This window comes from Argiope bruennichi, chromosome 3 (assembly GCF_947563725.1).
Source record: "Argiope bruennichi chromosome 3, qqArgBrue1.1, whole genome shotgun sequence".
Lineage (NCBI taxonomy): Eukaryota > Metazoa > Arthropoda > Arachnida > Araneae > Araneidae > Argiope > Argiope bruennichi.
In genome coordinates, this window is record NC_079153.1 from 46925725 (window position 1) to 46940327 (window position 14603).

At 27.7% G+C, this 14603-nt stretch overlaps 1 protein-coding gene across 2 annotated transcripts in view; it reads right to left on the reverse strand.

The window, feature by feature from the left end:
* Positions 1–14603, reverse strand: part of LOC129963083 (sodium- and chloride-dependent glycine transporter 2-like) — an 83240-nt gene that overhangs the window by 18369 nt on the left and 50268 nt on the right. Inside the window, exon 14 of one of the 2 annotated variants that reach the window (XM_056077118.1) lies at positions 10957–11127. In XM_056077118.1, coding sequence (XP_055933093.1) covers positions 10957–11127 — 171 coding nt within the window. Of the gene's footprint in view, positions 1–10956; positions 11128–14603 lie in introns of those variants that run through there. The other variant, XM_056077120.1, reaches the window with a different exon arrangement.

Below are 14603 nucleotides of genomic sequence, written 5' to 3' on the forward strand. Positions count from 1 at the left end.
TTTATTGATGAATACAATAGCTAAAACTATAATAATTTATATAGTATAATAATTATAACTATATATTATGTTATTTAATTTATATTATTATTGATGAATACAATAGCTAAAACTATAATAATTTATATAGTATAATAATTATAACTATATATTATATTATTTAATTTATATTATTATTGATGAATATAATAGCTAAAACTATTATAATTTATATTTAATAACAATTGCATTCCAGTCAATTCACATAAATTCAAAGTCAAATAAGAAACGTATTTACTACTTCATGTCTAATAATGTTGCATCTGTTTTTAGTATCAACAAAATGCAATGAATAAAACTTCTCTAATTACCAAAATGCTGGAACATCAGATTCTTTCAATCCATAATTTAGTTTAGTTTAGTTATATTAACGTCCCGTTTGAAGCAACACTAGGGCTATATTTTGGGACGGACCTCGTAATTTTGAACCGCGGTCAGATGACGAGGACGACACCTGAGCTGGCACCTCCCTCTCCACACCGCACCACACCACACCACACCAGCGGGAGGACGTTTGATCATAACGGATTTAACGTGCAACAGACCCCCTTACACGACGGTTCTTCGGTGGAATCGGGTCTCGAACCTGAAACCCTCCGGTTCCGAAGCCGAGACCTTACCACCAGGCCACCGCGACCATTCTTTCAATCCATAAGATTGATATGGAACGACGCAAATTTTCTTCTGTGACAAAATAACGCTCACATTTGTTGGAAAAGAATTTTATTGAGAAGATCTTAAGATTTACAAGAAGAATTCGAATCCATTTTTTAAAATTAAATTGCAGAGTTAAGACGTCACGTTCTTTAAAGTCTTGCATGTTGAGCGTTGGAACCTAAATTTAAATTGATGCAACGCAATCAACTCATGCTATGTGGATATGAGTTTATTCGATTTTATACTTAACAACTACACAGATATCATTAATCATTAAATATAAACTTGAGAAAAGTATTATGCAAGCAACACGCTCATAATGTAAAAAACAACCATAAAAACATTACTGATTTTTGTTATAAGATTGTGGTTAAAACGAAATTGTGTGACATTATTACAATGCAAAAATTTCAGTATTTTGAATATCCGTAAAATTGAAATGAACCATTTGCTATTGTATTAGTACAATTACTTTAATTCTTATCTGACTGTAAACCTAACGGTGGATTAGAGACTTATAAAGTTTAGATATATTTCATTCCTGCTAATTTCGACTTTTGCCGGAAAAGACAGTTTTGTTTAGCAAGTGAATGGTAAATTAAAGAAGTGAATGAGCCTTTACATGATAGGCGGTATTATTGCTACTGACCAACTGATTTGATATAATTATTTATTAGACTATAAACTGGCCAGATGTTTTTAGACCTCTCGAAAACTATAAATATAATAGCAAATCTTCAGGCAAAACAACCTTTCGTTTGCAAAAATATCAATATTATTGTTTATGATCCAAAAATCTCATATTGCTAATGTTAATCATTAAACAGTTTATAATGAAATCAGAAAAATCTGCCACTGGAATGTTTATTTAGTATGTTAGTCAGTCGGAAATGCATATAGTTCAAAATAAAAATAATTTTAATTCCTTGTGTTTTTTCACTAAAAACCTTCATCCTCAAAAAAATTGATAATTTTTTTTTCTTATTTTAAAATTGATTTTATCAAAATCCTTCTCACACCATAGTTTGTTACACATTTTTTAAACAAACGGTTTATTTATATAGCACTATTAAATATTTAGTATAAACAAAATATTACTCTATAGCACCATATTTACTAGTTACTAAAGCATTTATCTTTCCTGAGGAAAGAAAATCGCATTTCTGCTTTGTAATATTAAATTCATGTATATATTAGATATTAATATTAGTTTCAAGAAAAGTTAAAAGAAATTTTCATTACAAATTATAGGTTAAAACAATGGAATGTTCGTAGATGAATGCCTGCCGTGACCTTTCAAACTATTTTATTTTTAAATTGTAATTTTTATTCTTGCAATGATTATTTTCGTAATTATGTTTTCAGAATTTTTTTTCTCACTAACAAAAACCTTTTGCTTTGCCATGAAGGAAATACAATTAAAAGCCTACTGTAATTATTCAGAGGTCAGATTTCGAAATTTTTATGAATTTGAACATTTTAAAACTTTTTGTACTTAAGAAAAGAATAATTTACTTTCAAATTTATATTCGAACCTTTCGACTCAGAAAAATACATGAAAAAGAAAAGAAAATTTTCAAATTTTTTATACGATGGTCAACTCTTTAACTTCTCCTGGCATTTGATATTAAAACAAAATTATATAGATTATATTTATTGCAGAAGAAAAATGGAATTTTTTATTTGAAATAAATGTATAAATAAACTGATAAAATTATAAGAAGTGGTTATTTTTAATTATTAAGCAATTTTCGCTTATTTTTAATTCAGATACCTTATAGCTATATTGAATTCAAAATCATATATTTTTTAGTTAAATTTTTCAGAACGTAATTATAATGAAAATATAAAAAGCACATTGAAGAGAATTAGAGTTGGAGGTTTCATTCAGAAAAACTGTTCCGAAAGGGAAGTTTTACTTTTATTGCCGAATAGTCTTGAATTTTAATAACAGATGGCAGCACATACCGAATTATCAGACTACACGGACAAATTAATGCAACATACTTTTCTGCTATTTTAACGCAAATATAATACAAGTAAATTGGAAAGTAAGAAAAACCACTTTTGCGTGATTGCTTTAACATACGTAATCTTAGCTACTAAATGCTATGTTAAGAAAATTATACTTCACATTTCGAAATCGATATAACTGCCATCTATTGCGAAAATTGTAACAAAAACATTTTTTTGAAACCTGTGTTTACATTGATGACATTCATCTTCAATATTGCATTTATCAAACATGTTGGATTTATAACTTGAAGTGTAAAATGAAATATCTGGAAGTTAACTGAGATATTTATATCAATTTTATGTACTTTGTTTATTAAAAATACAATTTTATACAAGGTATGATTATATTATACCTTGAATATAAGATAAATTAATAGAAAAAAAAAAAAGAAAATATACAAGCTTTCAAAAAAGCATCTGGAAACATACGTTGTAAAAAAATTTCGATATTAAAAAAATAAATATAAATTTATGAACTAACCCAAATATTGTAATCACTTAAATATTCAATAAAAAATATAAGCTTGGAAATAAAGTATAAACAAAAGGCGAAATTATGTAAATTTCCTTCGATTGTTACGATGAAGTATAAACACAGTTTCTAAAAGGGAAAATGGAAGAATTAATCAAAATTATATTTTAAAGCAATTATTAGGATATATTAAATTTTTGTGATATAAAGAGACACTTGACACGTGCATGGAATTATTCAATTTTCAAAATTTACATCTGAAATTAAGTGAAAGTATTATGTCAATTAAAACTTAAAAATCACTTGGTTATTTCAAGTAACCTTTATGTTATTATAGGGATTGGAATTTCTATTATAGCATCTCTACGATGTTGTCAGATGTTTTTGAATGCCCGTCAATGTTGTAAAAATATCGTAGCAATGTTGTTGGGCATATTGTGCTAATAGGGATAAGAATAAATGCACTAAATAGGATGCCATCTTATTAGGAGGTTTAAAAAAATTCATGGGTGAGGAGTTTAAGAATACAGGATTTATTTTTGACTAACTCAAATTATACCACAATCTACCATATTATATATATATTACAACAATAAGAATTGAGAATTTTTTCTTAAGGTTTATGAAAATAAACTGAAATTCAAATTGGACGAATTTTTTTCGAGTAACAAAATTATAAAAAAAGAAAAAAAAAAGCTATATGCTTTTTATGATTATTCTTTTGTCATACGGATCTGTTATTGTTATCATTCTGCAAGTAAAGAAAAGCTTTTCATTGTATTGATAAAATAAAGTAGAATTAGAATGCAATTTTTAAGATGAACATAGTTAAAACTTTCCATTTTAAATGTAGGAATTTTAACTGTAATTGTCTGTGATTAATAGTTATGATGAATAGTTAATATTATGAATAGTTAGTTTCGATGGTTGAATGTAATAAAATATTTTTAATAAAAACTGTTAATTAGTAACAGTTCAAATAGTGTCCATATGCTTTAAGAGGTATAATTTAAGTGTTAATTTAGAAAAATATCGAATTATTTAAAAAAATGATAGCAGAAGAGTTATTTATAAGAAACTTATTTCAGTTTTGTACTTTAAAAATGAAAAAAATAGCAAACTTGACTTTGATAGCTGAAGTTAATCTATTTTTCGAACGGTTTGTTGAAACTGATTCCCCATGTGGCACTCAAATGAATTTTCCTAATTATTTAGAAACAATTAGTAAATGAAGTCGAGCTTTCTAAGTTCAATTACTTAATGATTCTCCTAATAGCTTCTCGGATTTTCTTCATTTAGCAAAGCTTCAGTAGTGAAATAAATAAATAAATACTTCATAGATTAGCTTTCAAATATCTGAATAAGAAATTTTGCTAAGACAATTTTTTAAATTTATAAATCAATTATAGAAATTTAAAATTTCCATTCTTCATAATTTTAAATTCATGATATTAACATAGAATTCTTATAATCATAAAATATTAGCTAAATAAAATTAATTATACTAATTCATTCTTATTATCTTAGTATAATTTAAAATTTTTGTTTGGCAGGTAAATGAATTAAAATTTTGATAATTTATTAAAATTTTGAAATTTTGATGATGATTTTTTTTATTTTGATTCAGATTCTGAAGTTTTTACAAATAACAATAGCTATCATTTTTGGAAATCATATTTCAAATAATAATAAAAAAGAAAATTATTTTTTCTTAAAAAATAATTTTCTTCTTAAGAATAAAATCACAAAACTTGGTCTTAATTTTTTTATTTTTTTTATGTTTTTAGGCAAGCACAAATTTTATTTTATCATTTAAAAAATTATAATCAAACAAAAATGAAGAATGGCTTAATGATTAATTTAAAGAAATTTATTATATTTCAATAAAGGAAATGTTTTTGAATGTTTTCAGTGAGCATTTTATTCCATATGCAAGGAAATAACTGTTTTAATTTTCTTTGTCGATCAAAATATATCAGTTTTGATTTATTCAACAATTTCATCATATGACTATACTTTATTGAATAACGAATCTATTTTTATTTAATATAGTATCTTCCTCTTGACTACATTAGTACCCGAAGTAAAATTCTGACTTTGCTCGACTATACTAGAGATTATGTTATTTTCTTGGAGAATTATTTATAATTATTATTAATATTACTACCAGTTATAATAATAAAAGTGATAAACGATGGTACCAATATTTACCAGTTATTTATCGTTTTGTATTTGTTTCCATAAAAAACAAAGGGCCGTGGTGGCCTGGTGGTAAGGTCTCGGTTTTGGAACCGGAGGGTTTCAGGATCGAGACCCGACTATTAAATCCGTCGGGGCCAAACACTTGTGTGGCGTGGATGTTTGGGAAGGGGATCCAGCTCAGGTGTCATCCTCGTTATCCGAACTCAATTGAAAATTTGGAGGTCCGTCCCAAAATAGCTCTAGTGTTGCTTTAAAACGGGACGTTAATATAACTAAACTATCCAGGGAAGTCAAATCCAAAATGGTGTTTTGAACTGAAACCAAAAACACTTTCGGTGGTCAGCTCAACAACAGTGAGTAAATTAAATCCTAAAACACATACCAGTGTTTCATTTATGAGAACCAGAATTTACCAGTGTTTCATTTATGAGCACTGGCAGAAGACAGAAATCATAATCATTTTCCCCCATTTATATTCTTCGTCTATGGTATGTATCAACCCATTTATTAGCAAATGGGTTCATATCTTTTTAACCCATTTGTTACCAAATGGGTTAAAAAGATACCATATAAAATTTGAACACTGAAATACATGAGTGTGAAGTAAAAAAAAAATGAAGTTCTTGGGATCATGAATGTTTGCAAAAAAAAAAAAAAAAAAAAAAAAAAAACAATTAATGCTTAAAGTAATTACGGAATGTTTAAATGAAGGATTATCAACTGAAGTATATGATTCATTGAGGACAGATAAATTTCTGAATTCGAACGCATATAGGAATAGAGTTGCTGTTGAAGTATTACGTAACATACAATGTAAATTTCAAAACTATCTTTTATGGTTGTTATTCATTCTATTACTATTATGATCCATGCATTAGAATGCCTGTTGGTTCATTTAATAATTGCTCAAAATACCAAAATTATCTCTTCTAAACACCAGTGATTAAAACGAATTCGTGTTTTCCCCTTGTTCTTCCAATTCCAAGTTTATCCTGTGTTTTCATACTCGATTTTATATTCTACCAAAATAACGCAGTAGCAGAATGAGAAGATTGGAGAAATGCCAAAGGTTGCAAAGTTATACAAGGATGTAAGTACAGCTACTATCTTATATCCCAGGACTCATAAATGGTCCTAAACATTTATAGGGAGCCTGCACTTTCCAGATAAACCATTGTTCTTCAAAGTAAGTGTTGTTACAATTGTTATTTTTGTAAGTGTTCTAACATTCCATAACGCTGTTACAATTTTTGTATTATACTCTATATACATTAATTCCTTCTCAAATATCTAAAAATGTTTTGATTCAGAAAAATATAGGGCAGTTTTTACAAAAAATGATAAAGTTATATAATGACATAAGTACAGCTATCATTTTATACTCTAAGACTCATAAATGTTCCTAAACATTTATAGGGAGTCCCACCTTTTCAAGATAAGAAGCTTTTCTTCAAAGTTATTGTTACTACAATTGTTGTAAATGTTCTAATATTCCATAAAGCTGTGATAAATTTTCTTTTTATCCTTTATATACATTAACCCTTTCTCAAATAATTAAAACTGTTTTGGTTCAGAAAAATGTGGGGCTGTTTTTTTTCAACGACAGTTACATAAGGGCATAAGTACTACTAACTTATACTTAAGGGCATATAAATGATCCTACGCATTTATAGATAGGACAGCTCTTTCAAGATAAGAAGCTGTTCTCCGAAGTAATTGTTGCTACAATTGTTGTTAATATTCTAACATTCCCTAAAGTTGTGATAATTTTTCTTATTATACTCTATAAAGATTAATTATTTTTCAAATATCTAAAACTTGTTTTGATTCAGGAAAACATGTGACAGATTTTTTTTAATGGCAAAGTTATATAATGACATAAGTACAGCTACTATTTTATACTCTAAAACTCATAAATGTTCATAAACATTTATGGGGAATCCTGCATTTCCCCGATAAGAAGCTGTTCTTCAAAGTAATTGTTACCACAATTGTTGTAAATGTCTTAATATATCATGAAGCTGTGATAAAATTTCTTATTAGACTCTATATACATTAAGACATTCTCAAATATCTAGAACAGTTTTGATTCAGAAAAATGTGGGACAAAGTTATATAATGACATAAGTACTGCTATTATCTTATATTTAAGGGCTTATAAATGCCCCATATCATTTATAGGGAGCCCCACACTTTCAACATTAGAAGTTGTTCTTCAAAGTAATTGTTACTACAATTGTTGTAAATGTTCTAACATTCCATAAAATTGTGATAATTTTTCTATTTATACTCTATATAAATTAATCCTTTTTCAAATATCTAAATCTTGCTTTGATTTAGAAAATCATGCGGCAGTTTTTTCAATTGCAACGTGTATTGTCTTAAATGCCATTAAGAATCGAAATTTTCAATTTTAATTTCATGTGTATTTTTTACTCGATGAATTTGCATGTGAAAATGTGAAAGAAATAAAACTGTTTTCATTTACATACTATTAACAAGATTCTTTAAAATACAAACCTCTCATCATTAAACCACAGTGAAAAGAGTATGCTAAAATATTTTTTACGATGGATCTCTTTTAGGAAAAGTTTTAATTAATCTGAAATCATTACGTGTACAAAGCATTCGAAATGTAATCGCCATATGTTGAAATATCTGTAAAGAGTATAGTGTTAATTTATTATCTTTAAAAAGAACGGCTACAACATGCTGATAACTTCATTCGAATAACATATAAAGTTTTCTGTGGGAGTTAAGTGGTATGAAACAATGCAGACTTCTTTAAAAAAGAATTAAAGTATTCCCCATAGAAGAAATAATTAATTTCCGAAACGAAAACGTAATTAAAGCACGTTTTCGACTTTCGTTTTTTCCACCCCTAGTTTAGCATTGAGGAATTTAATTAAGATAAATGTTGTGGATTGAAATTAATGAACACTTTTAAATTAAAAGGCAGATGTAAGAAAAAAAGTGTCTTAATATAATTCTTAATTCGTAAATTAATTCACGTTTCAAATTAAGAACGATAATTAAATAGTCGTCTTCTTCCTAATGCCTTCGAAAACAGACAGAAAATAAAATACAGCGTTAAATTAATCGCAGTGGGTATTTTTTTTTTAAAAAAAAATCAAACGCCACACATGGCCGAAACAGAAGTGAATTGTTATCGCAGTTTTCTGAAAAAAGAATATCTCAGTTTCTGAAATGACTGCAGAATGAGTGCGGTTCAAAATCATTCGGGATCTGATTTAAATATTCTTGAGGTATTTCATTCAAACTCTTTGATTTGGGAATAAAATTAAAATGAGAGCTGACGATTAGATCATAAATTAATTAAAAATTGATTACTGTTCTCAAAAATAAGGATTTTTTTTAAATCTATTTAAATGCATTTATCCTGTATTTGAAAGGAAATCCATCAAGGGTTAGACTGTTGTTCGATCTGTATTTTCATTAACATGTAAATGCACTAAAAAGCACTATGACTTAAATATATGAAACTTTCTATGCAATTTTGTGATTACAATTGTAGTTAAATATCAAATTTTGGCTTCAATTGAATGTAAAAAAGGCATTCAAAATATGCATTCGGCGTTTTGCTAATCGTGTATTAATTGCATCTCCAGCATCTCAATAATTAATCACCAAAAATGGCAAGTTCTTTTGAAACCTTTGTTCGCCAAATATACCTCTTGAAAAAACGAACAATGTATTCTATAAGAAATTCGCCTTTGAGCGTTTGAGTAGTTTATACATGTTCATTGGAATATTGTGCAATTCAATGGTTAAGTATATATATTTTTTTAAGTGCGTTATTTTTATGTTGATATACTACCTGAAACTGTGCCATTCGTGAAGCGAAAATAATACAAAATTTATTATTGATTAAATTTTGAACTATCAGATAATCAACTGTTTAATTTTGCTGCTGCATTTTTCACAACTAGAATTTGTAAAAAACAATTCCACCTTTTAAATTCTATTTATATAATTTTAAATATTTCTTCATTCTATTTTCTTCTAATACGGAGTTTTAACTCACTAGAGTACTCTCTCTGAAAACTTCTCGCATATTCTCTCATGTCTTTGTTTTATTAACCTTATGACATCTGTGAACAATAGTTACAAAAATTCTATTAGTGTGTCAGTTTTGGGTATTATTTTTGGTAAATAATAACTGGGATGAAGTTAATACACAAGTAAATAAAAAAACAATGTAATATTTAGACGCCATTTTTCTGATCAATTAAAAGATAAATTAGACATGGTACTAAATTGTAGTCATAAAATAAGTCATCGTATTTCATATATTTAAGTCACTGTGTCTTTGCGTTTATATGCTTGTGAATGTGTAGACCGGTAGACATCAACTACTAGACGTATTTGGCTCCAAATTTAATGCAAATTTACACTTTAGATGTTAAATTTGAGTGCCAAATTTTATCCCTCCAATTCTCTTCATTTTGTAGATATCGTATCACCTGATATTCGGTGAGCCTGACAGACAAATTTATTTCGGATTTCATTCAAAATTTGATAGAAATCTATAACTATAGTGTAAAGTTTATATTCATATCCGTCTAGGTCAAAGTGTTTTTGAGTTATTATATTCATAGACGGACAGACAAATGGAAATAATTTCAAAATTATTTCGGATTCAGGTTATGTTTTAAATGTGAAGACTCGTTAAAATCTCAAATTGGAATTTTTAGATGATTACAGTACCTTCTCTTTGTGTACTTTTCATACGAAAAAGTAAAAATTATGAAGAAGTTAATCAGACTTTTTCATTTTTACTTCAATCTATTGAAAAGTGATCCAGATCTTGGACGCTTTGGACATTGAATATGATGTAGTGTAATAGTGGTACTATAGGATGCCGCTATAAGACAGGTAGACAAAAAGCCAGACATGCATTTTTCTTTAAATGCATATGAAAACTGTCGTTGCCAGAATCCATTACTCCAATCCATTGAAAAGAGATCCGAATCCTTGGAGGGTTTGGACATTGAATATGACGTAATGTAATAGTGGTACTATAGGAAGCCGCTATAAGATAGTGAGACAAAATGCCAGGCATTTTTTTCTTTAAATGCATGATATGAAAATTGTCGGTGCCAGAATCCATTACTCCAAATCCATTGAAAAAGATCCGAATCCTTGGAGGGTTTGGACATTGAATATGACGTAGTGTAATAGTGGTATATAGGAAACCGCTATAAGACAGGCAGACAAAAGACCAGGCATTTTTTTCTTTAAATGCATGATATGAAAATTATCTTTGCCAGAATGCAATCGAGTCTGGCAAAGGCAGACGGATGAGTCAAGTATTATAATACTAAGATCTTTCGGACTAGATGCTGCTATTTGCGTTTAAATTTAATATAGCTCCCAATTTAATTTCATTTCTATTTGACGCATCAATTAGAAGATGTCATTAGGTTACATTTTGCTCCGTTTTCGAAAAGTAATGATCTTTTTATATTCCTCATTGTTGTGAATAGTTTAACAGCCAGGCGGGAATTCATTAATTACAAAACGACAATAGAAATCTTCATTATTCTTACCTCTTTGAGTGTTGTGCCACGTTGATTCCAAACTGCAAGTACAGCCCAAAAAGGTATCTGAAGCATTGAGAGAGATGCCAATCCCCATCCTACAGCATCTGCCCAGTCTGGGAAATCGTAGCTGCCATATTTCAAAGTTTCATGTTCCACCAAGGAATACACGAAAACAAACTGCAAAGGTTATTAAACATTATTAAACATGTTATACTTTCTGGTGTCTGAATGTTTTAAATGTAGCTTAACAATAACATTTTTTTGTAATAATCAGCAATTATGACATTGGTGGTTTAATTAAATTTTCAGTATAAGTGGAAGAAAATTCTTATATTTTTAGCATTAGAATTAAAACGACCAATCTTATAAAGTATTTTTAAATACGAGAGAATAACATGAATTTTTAAAAATGATCTATTAACTCTATTTTATCTATTTCATTACTTAAAATTTTGAAAAACGTTATAATAATGAAGTAAATGCCGAGACAAGTTGTAATTATCGTATTGAAAATGTAAATAAATAAGTTTGTTTTGAATTCAATACTGAACTCTTTCAAGTATAATGGTTTATTTATTGAATTATTTATATCAATGTATTGAATGCACGATGATTCAGTATTTACACCACTTAAAGTACACACTATATTTTTCACTTTTAAGAATATATCTTCTACATTAAGTGTTTAAAAAATTGAGCCACGAAATATTAGAGAAGAGTGGAGGAATTTCGACCTCCTGAAGAGAGTTATGTAATAATAAATTTATTAATAATCAATATCTATACAAATAATAATCTATACTAATAATATTTTCAATCTATATCTATACCAATAATAAAGATGAAAAAGTGTGTGCTTATTCCGAGATTTACGAGATTATTATATCATAATATTATTGTGTAACATATAATATCAGTTCACTATGTTTGAAAATAAGTTGTTGTTGTTACTTATGGCACTTGACATAGACAAGCACGCTGACGAAGTCAGCGATTTAAGCCGAGTTTGTGCAGTAGCTCCTGAGGGTAAAGGCCCCTGAGCACCGAGGGCAGAATTCGGACTTCTAGCTCATATGAAGATGACACTCACACACTCGCTTGCACAACCTCTTTTAACATGGGGGCTCTTTCACACACCTCATAGATAGAACATAGGGTAAAGAACAACCATGCCAGAAGCAGGACTCGAACCCGAGACGTCCAGATCACGGGGAAGACGCGCTACCCTTAGGTCCGGACGCCGGTTTCAAAAATATTTGGACTTATATGCAAACAACGCATCTAAATAGTGATTTAAAAAAAAAAAAACTAAGCAGTCAGAGGATAAAAGGATATAATAATATTTGAAATAAAGTTATCTTCATAAAAAATATAAAAACAGACCTTAGATGAACTTAAAAAAATTTTTTTTTTCAGATATGAAACATATACATCATCTGAGTATTCAGTTGCATGATATAGGGAAATTAAAATTCTTTTTGATGATTTCTATATAAAAATTACATTCAAATCACGATGTGAAATACTGCCATTAAACATTTTTATGACTGTAACAAAAATTAGTTTTAGATTCCCATGAAAAAAGGTTCAAATAATAACTCTGTTTAGAAGATATGAATAGCGCTTAATGGAACGAAACAAATACTGCCATTTTACTGCATTAAATAAAATACTTTACCGAACAAAAATGAGCGCAGACGACAACGCAACAATGGCGTTGGAATATGTGGAATGCAAACGACTTTTTGCTTTCATTTCCCTTTTCAAACGAAATGTTGCTCCCGAAAGTATCAGAATATGTGATCATAAATATTGTAAACACGGATATTAGCATAGAACGATGTTTTACAGCCACTTTTGTTTCAGAAATAATGGCGTTTTCAGTTTGGCTACAGTTGTGACAACGAATGTAATATCGTTTATTCTGATTCTCCAACAACAGTTATAAATTTCTTCACATTTTCTTGTTTCTTTCTTTGGATTTATTAGCATTAAAAAGCATTCTGAATGTAAAACTTGTATGATATAAATTTTAAAATTGCGGGAAACCATGAAAGAGGAAAAATACAAGTCATATATGATATGAAAATTCGTTTCTCACACGCAAACTGTAATAAATAGTATAAAATATTTCATAAATATTTTAACATAAGCTATGAGGGAGAGAGATACTTCTAAATGTAAGAATAGTTTTTCTATTTTTCTGATGAGTTAAATTATGCATAGAGTTGTTCGTAAACATTGAATTCCATGCATGAAAATTTCTATAAGTGTAATATTCTAATGTATAAGTTATTTCATTTTTTCTTCATTGTGATTATGAGATTTACAAAATAGAAAACTTACACTATATCTAACCTGCAAATATAAAATGTGTTGGTTAAATTTCTGTCGAATATTAAATAAAATATTTGCATTATATAAACATTATATTTTGTATTCAGTTTGAAAAATAAATTTTCATACAGTATTTTCTTTTGTTGTTATTCTATTTATTATATATTTGAATCAATATGAAAACCACTGAATTTTACGATAGACAAGGGAATCCATATTTCATTATTCGCTTTGTGCTGTTTTTTTGAATGAAAAACAACACATTCTAGCCCTCTAGCAGCTATACCAGAAGCATATTTTTATAACATTATTGACCTATGTTGATTCTATTATATGCTTTCTTACATTGGATTTAACACTAAAACATTTTTTTAAAAATCGGTATAAAGTTTTTATAGTTGTACGATTCCTTTTTCTATTATTAAAAAAAGGTATGTTTCAACATAATTGTTTCTAAGCAATTCAAGATGAATTAATGATTAAGAGCATTGTGATTAACTGATAAATAATAATTATAGTCAAGTGATTTTATTTTTAATAAAACATAATAATTCGATAACTATGATGTTTAATTTTTATTTTAACATTTTTTTATATTGACTGATATTACCATTAATATATGCCATCGTATAATTAATTATATAATATATTATGGAATTCTTTTAAATGGAATACGAGAGAAAATCTGTTAAAAATAACGATTTCTATATGCAACAATCTTAAAAAAATGGTTAAAAATTAAGCTGTAATTTGAATCTAGCTTTATTTAAATTACATTTGAGCTTCTACGCTAAATCTAAGATGTAAAAAGCGCTTATTGTTATTGAGATTTATCTTTACATTAAAATTGTACAGCTTATTACAGAAATATGAAAATCTAGAAATACTATACAATTAGATATAGAAAAAAGAGATGAAATTGATTTAAAATGATGGGAGAATCCTTTTTTCGGTCTTGCATTTGAAGACAACGCATTTTCGCTGACTTCTACAATACATTAATTATTTACAAGGATAAATACTAGTTTGAAAAGCAAATTATTTTGATTCGTAATTATATAAGCTAAATTAAGTTAAAACAAAGAAATTATGACTAAAATCCTTAAATATTGAATAATATATTCATAACTAATAAATATTCATATGTTAATCTAGTGCTAGAGATGATTAATTTTTAAGAAGCAAAATGATTATATAGAAATATTAAATATAATAAATACACCAGATATTTTCTCACAGATTTTAAAGAAATCATTTCTTTGTATTCTTAATAGAAACAAAAATAAAAGCATTTAAAAATGAATTTAAAATTTTAA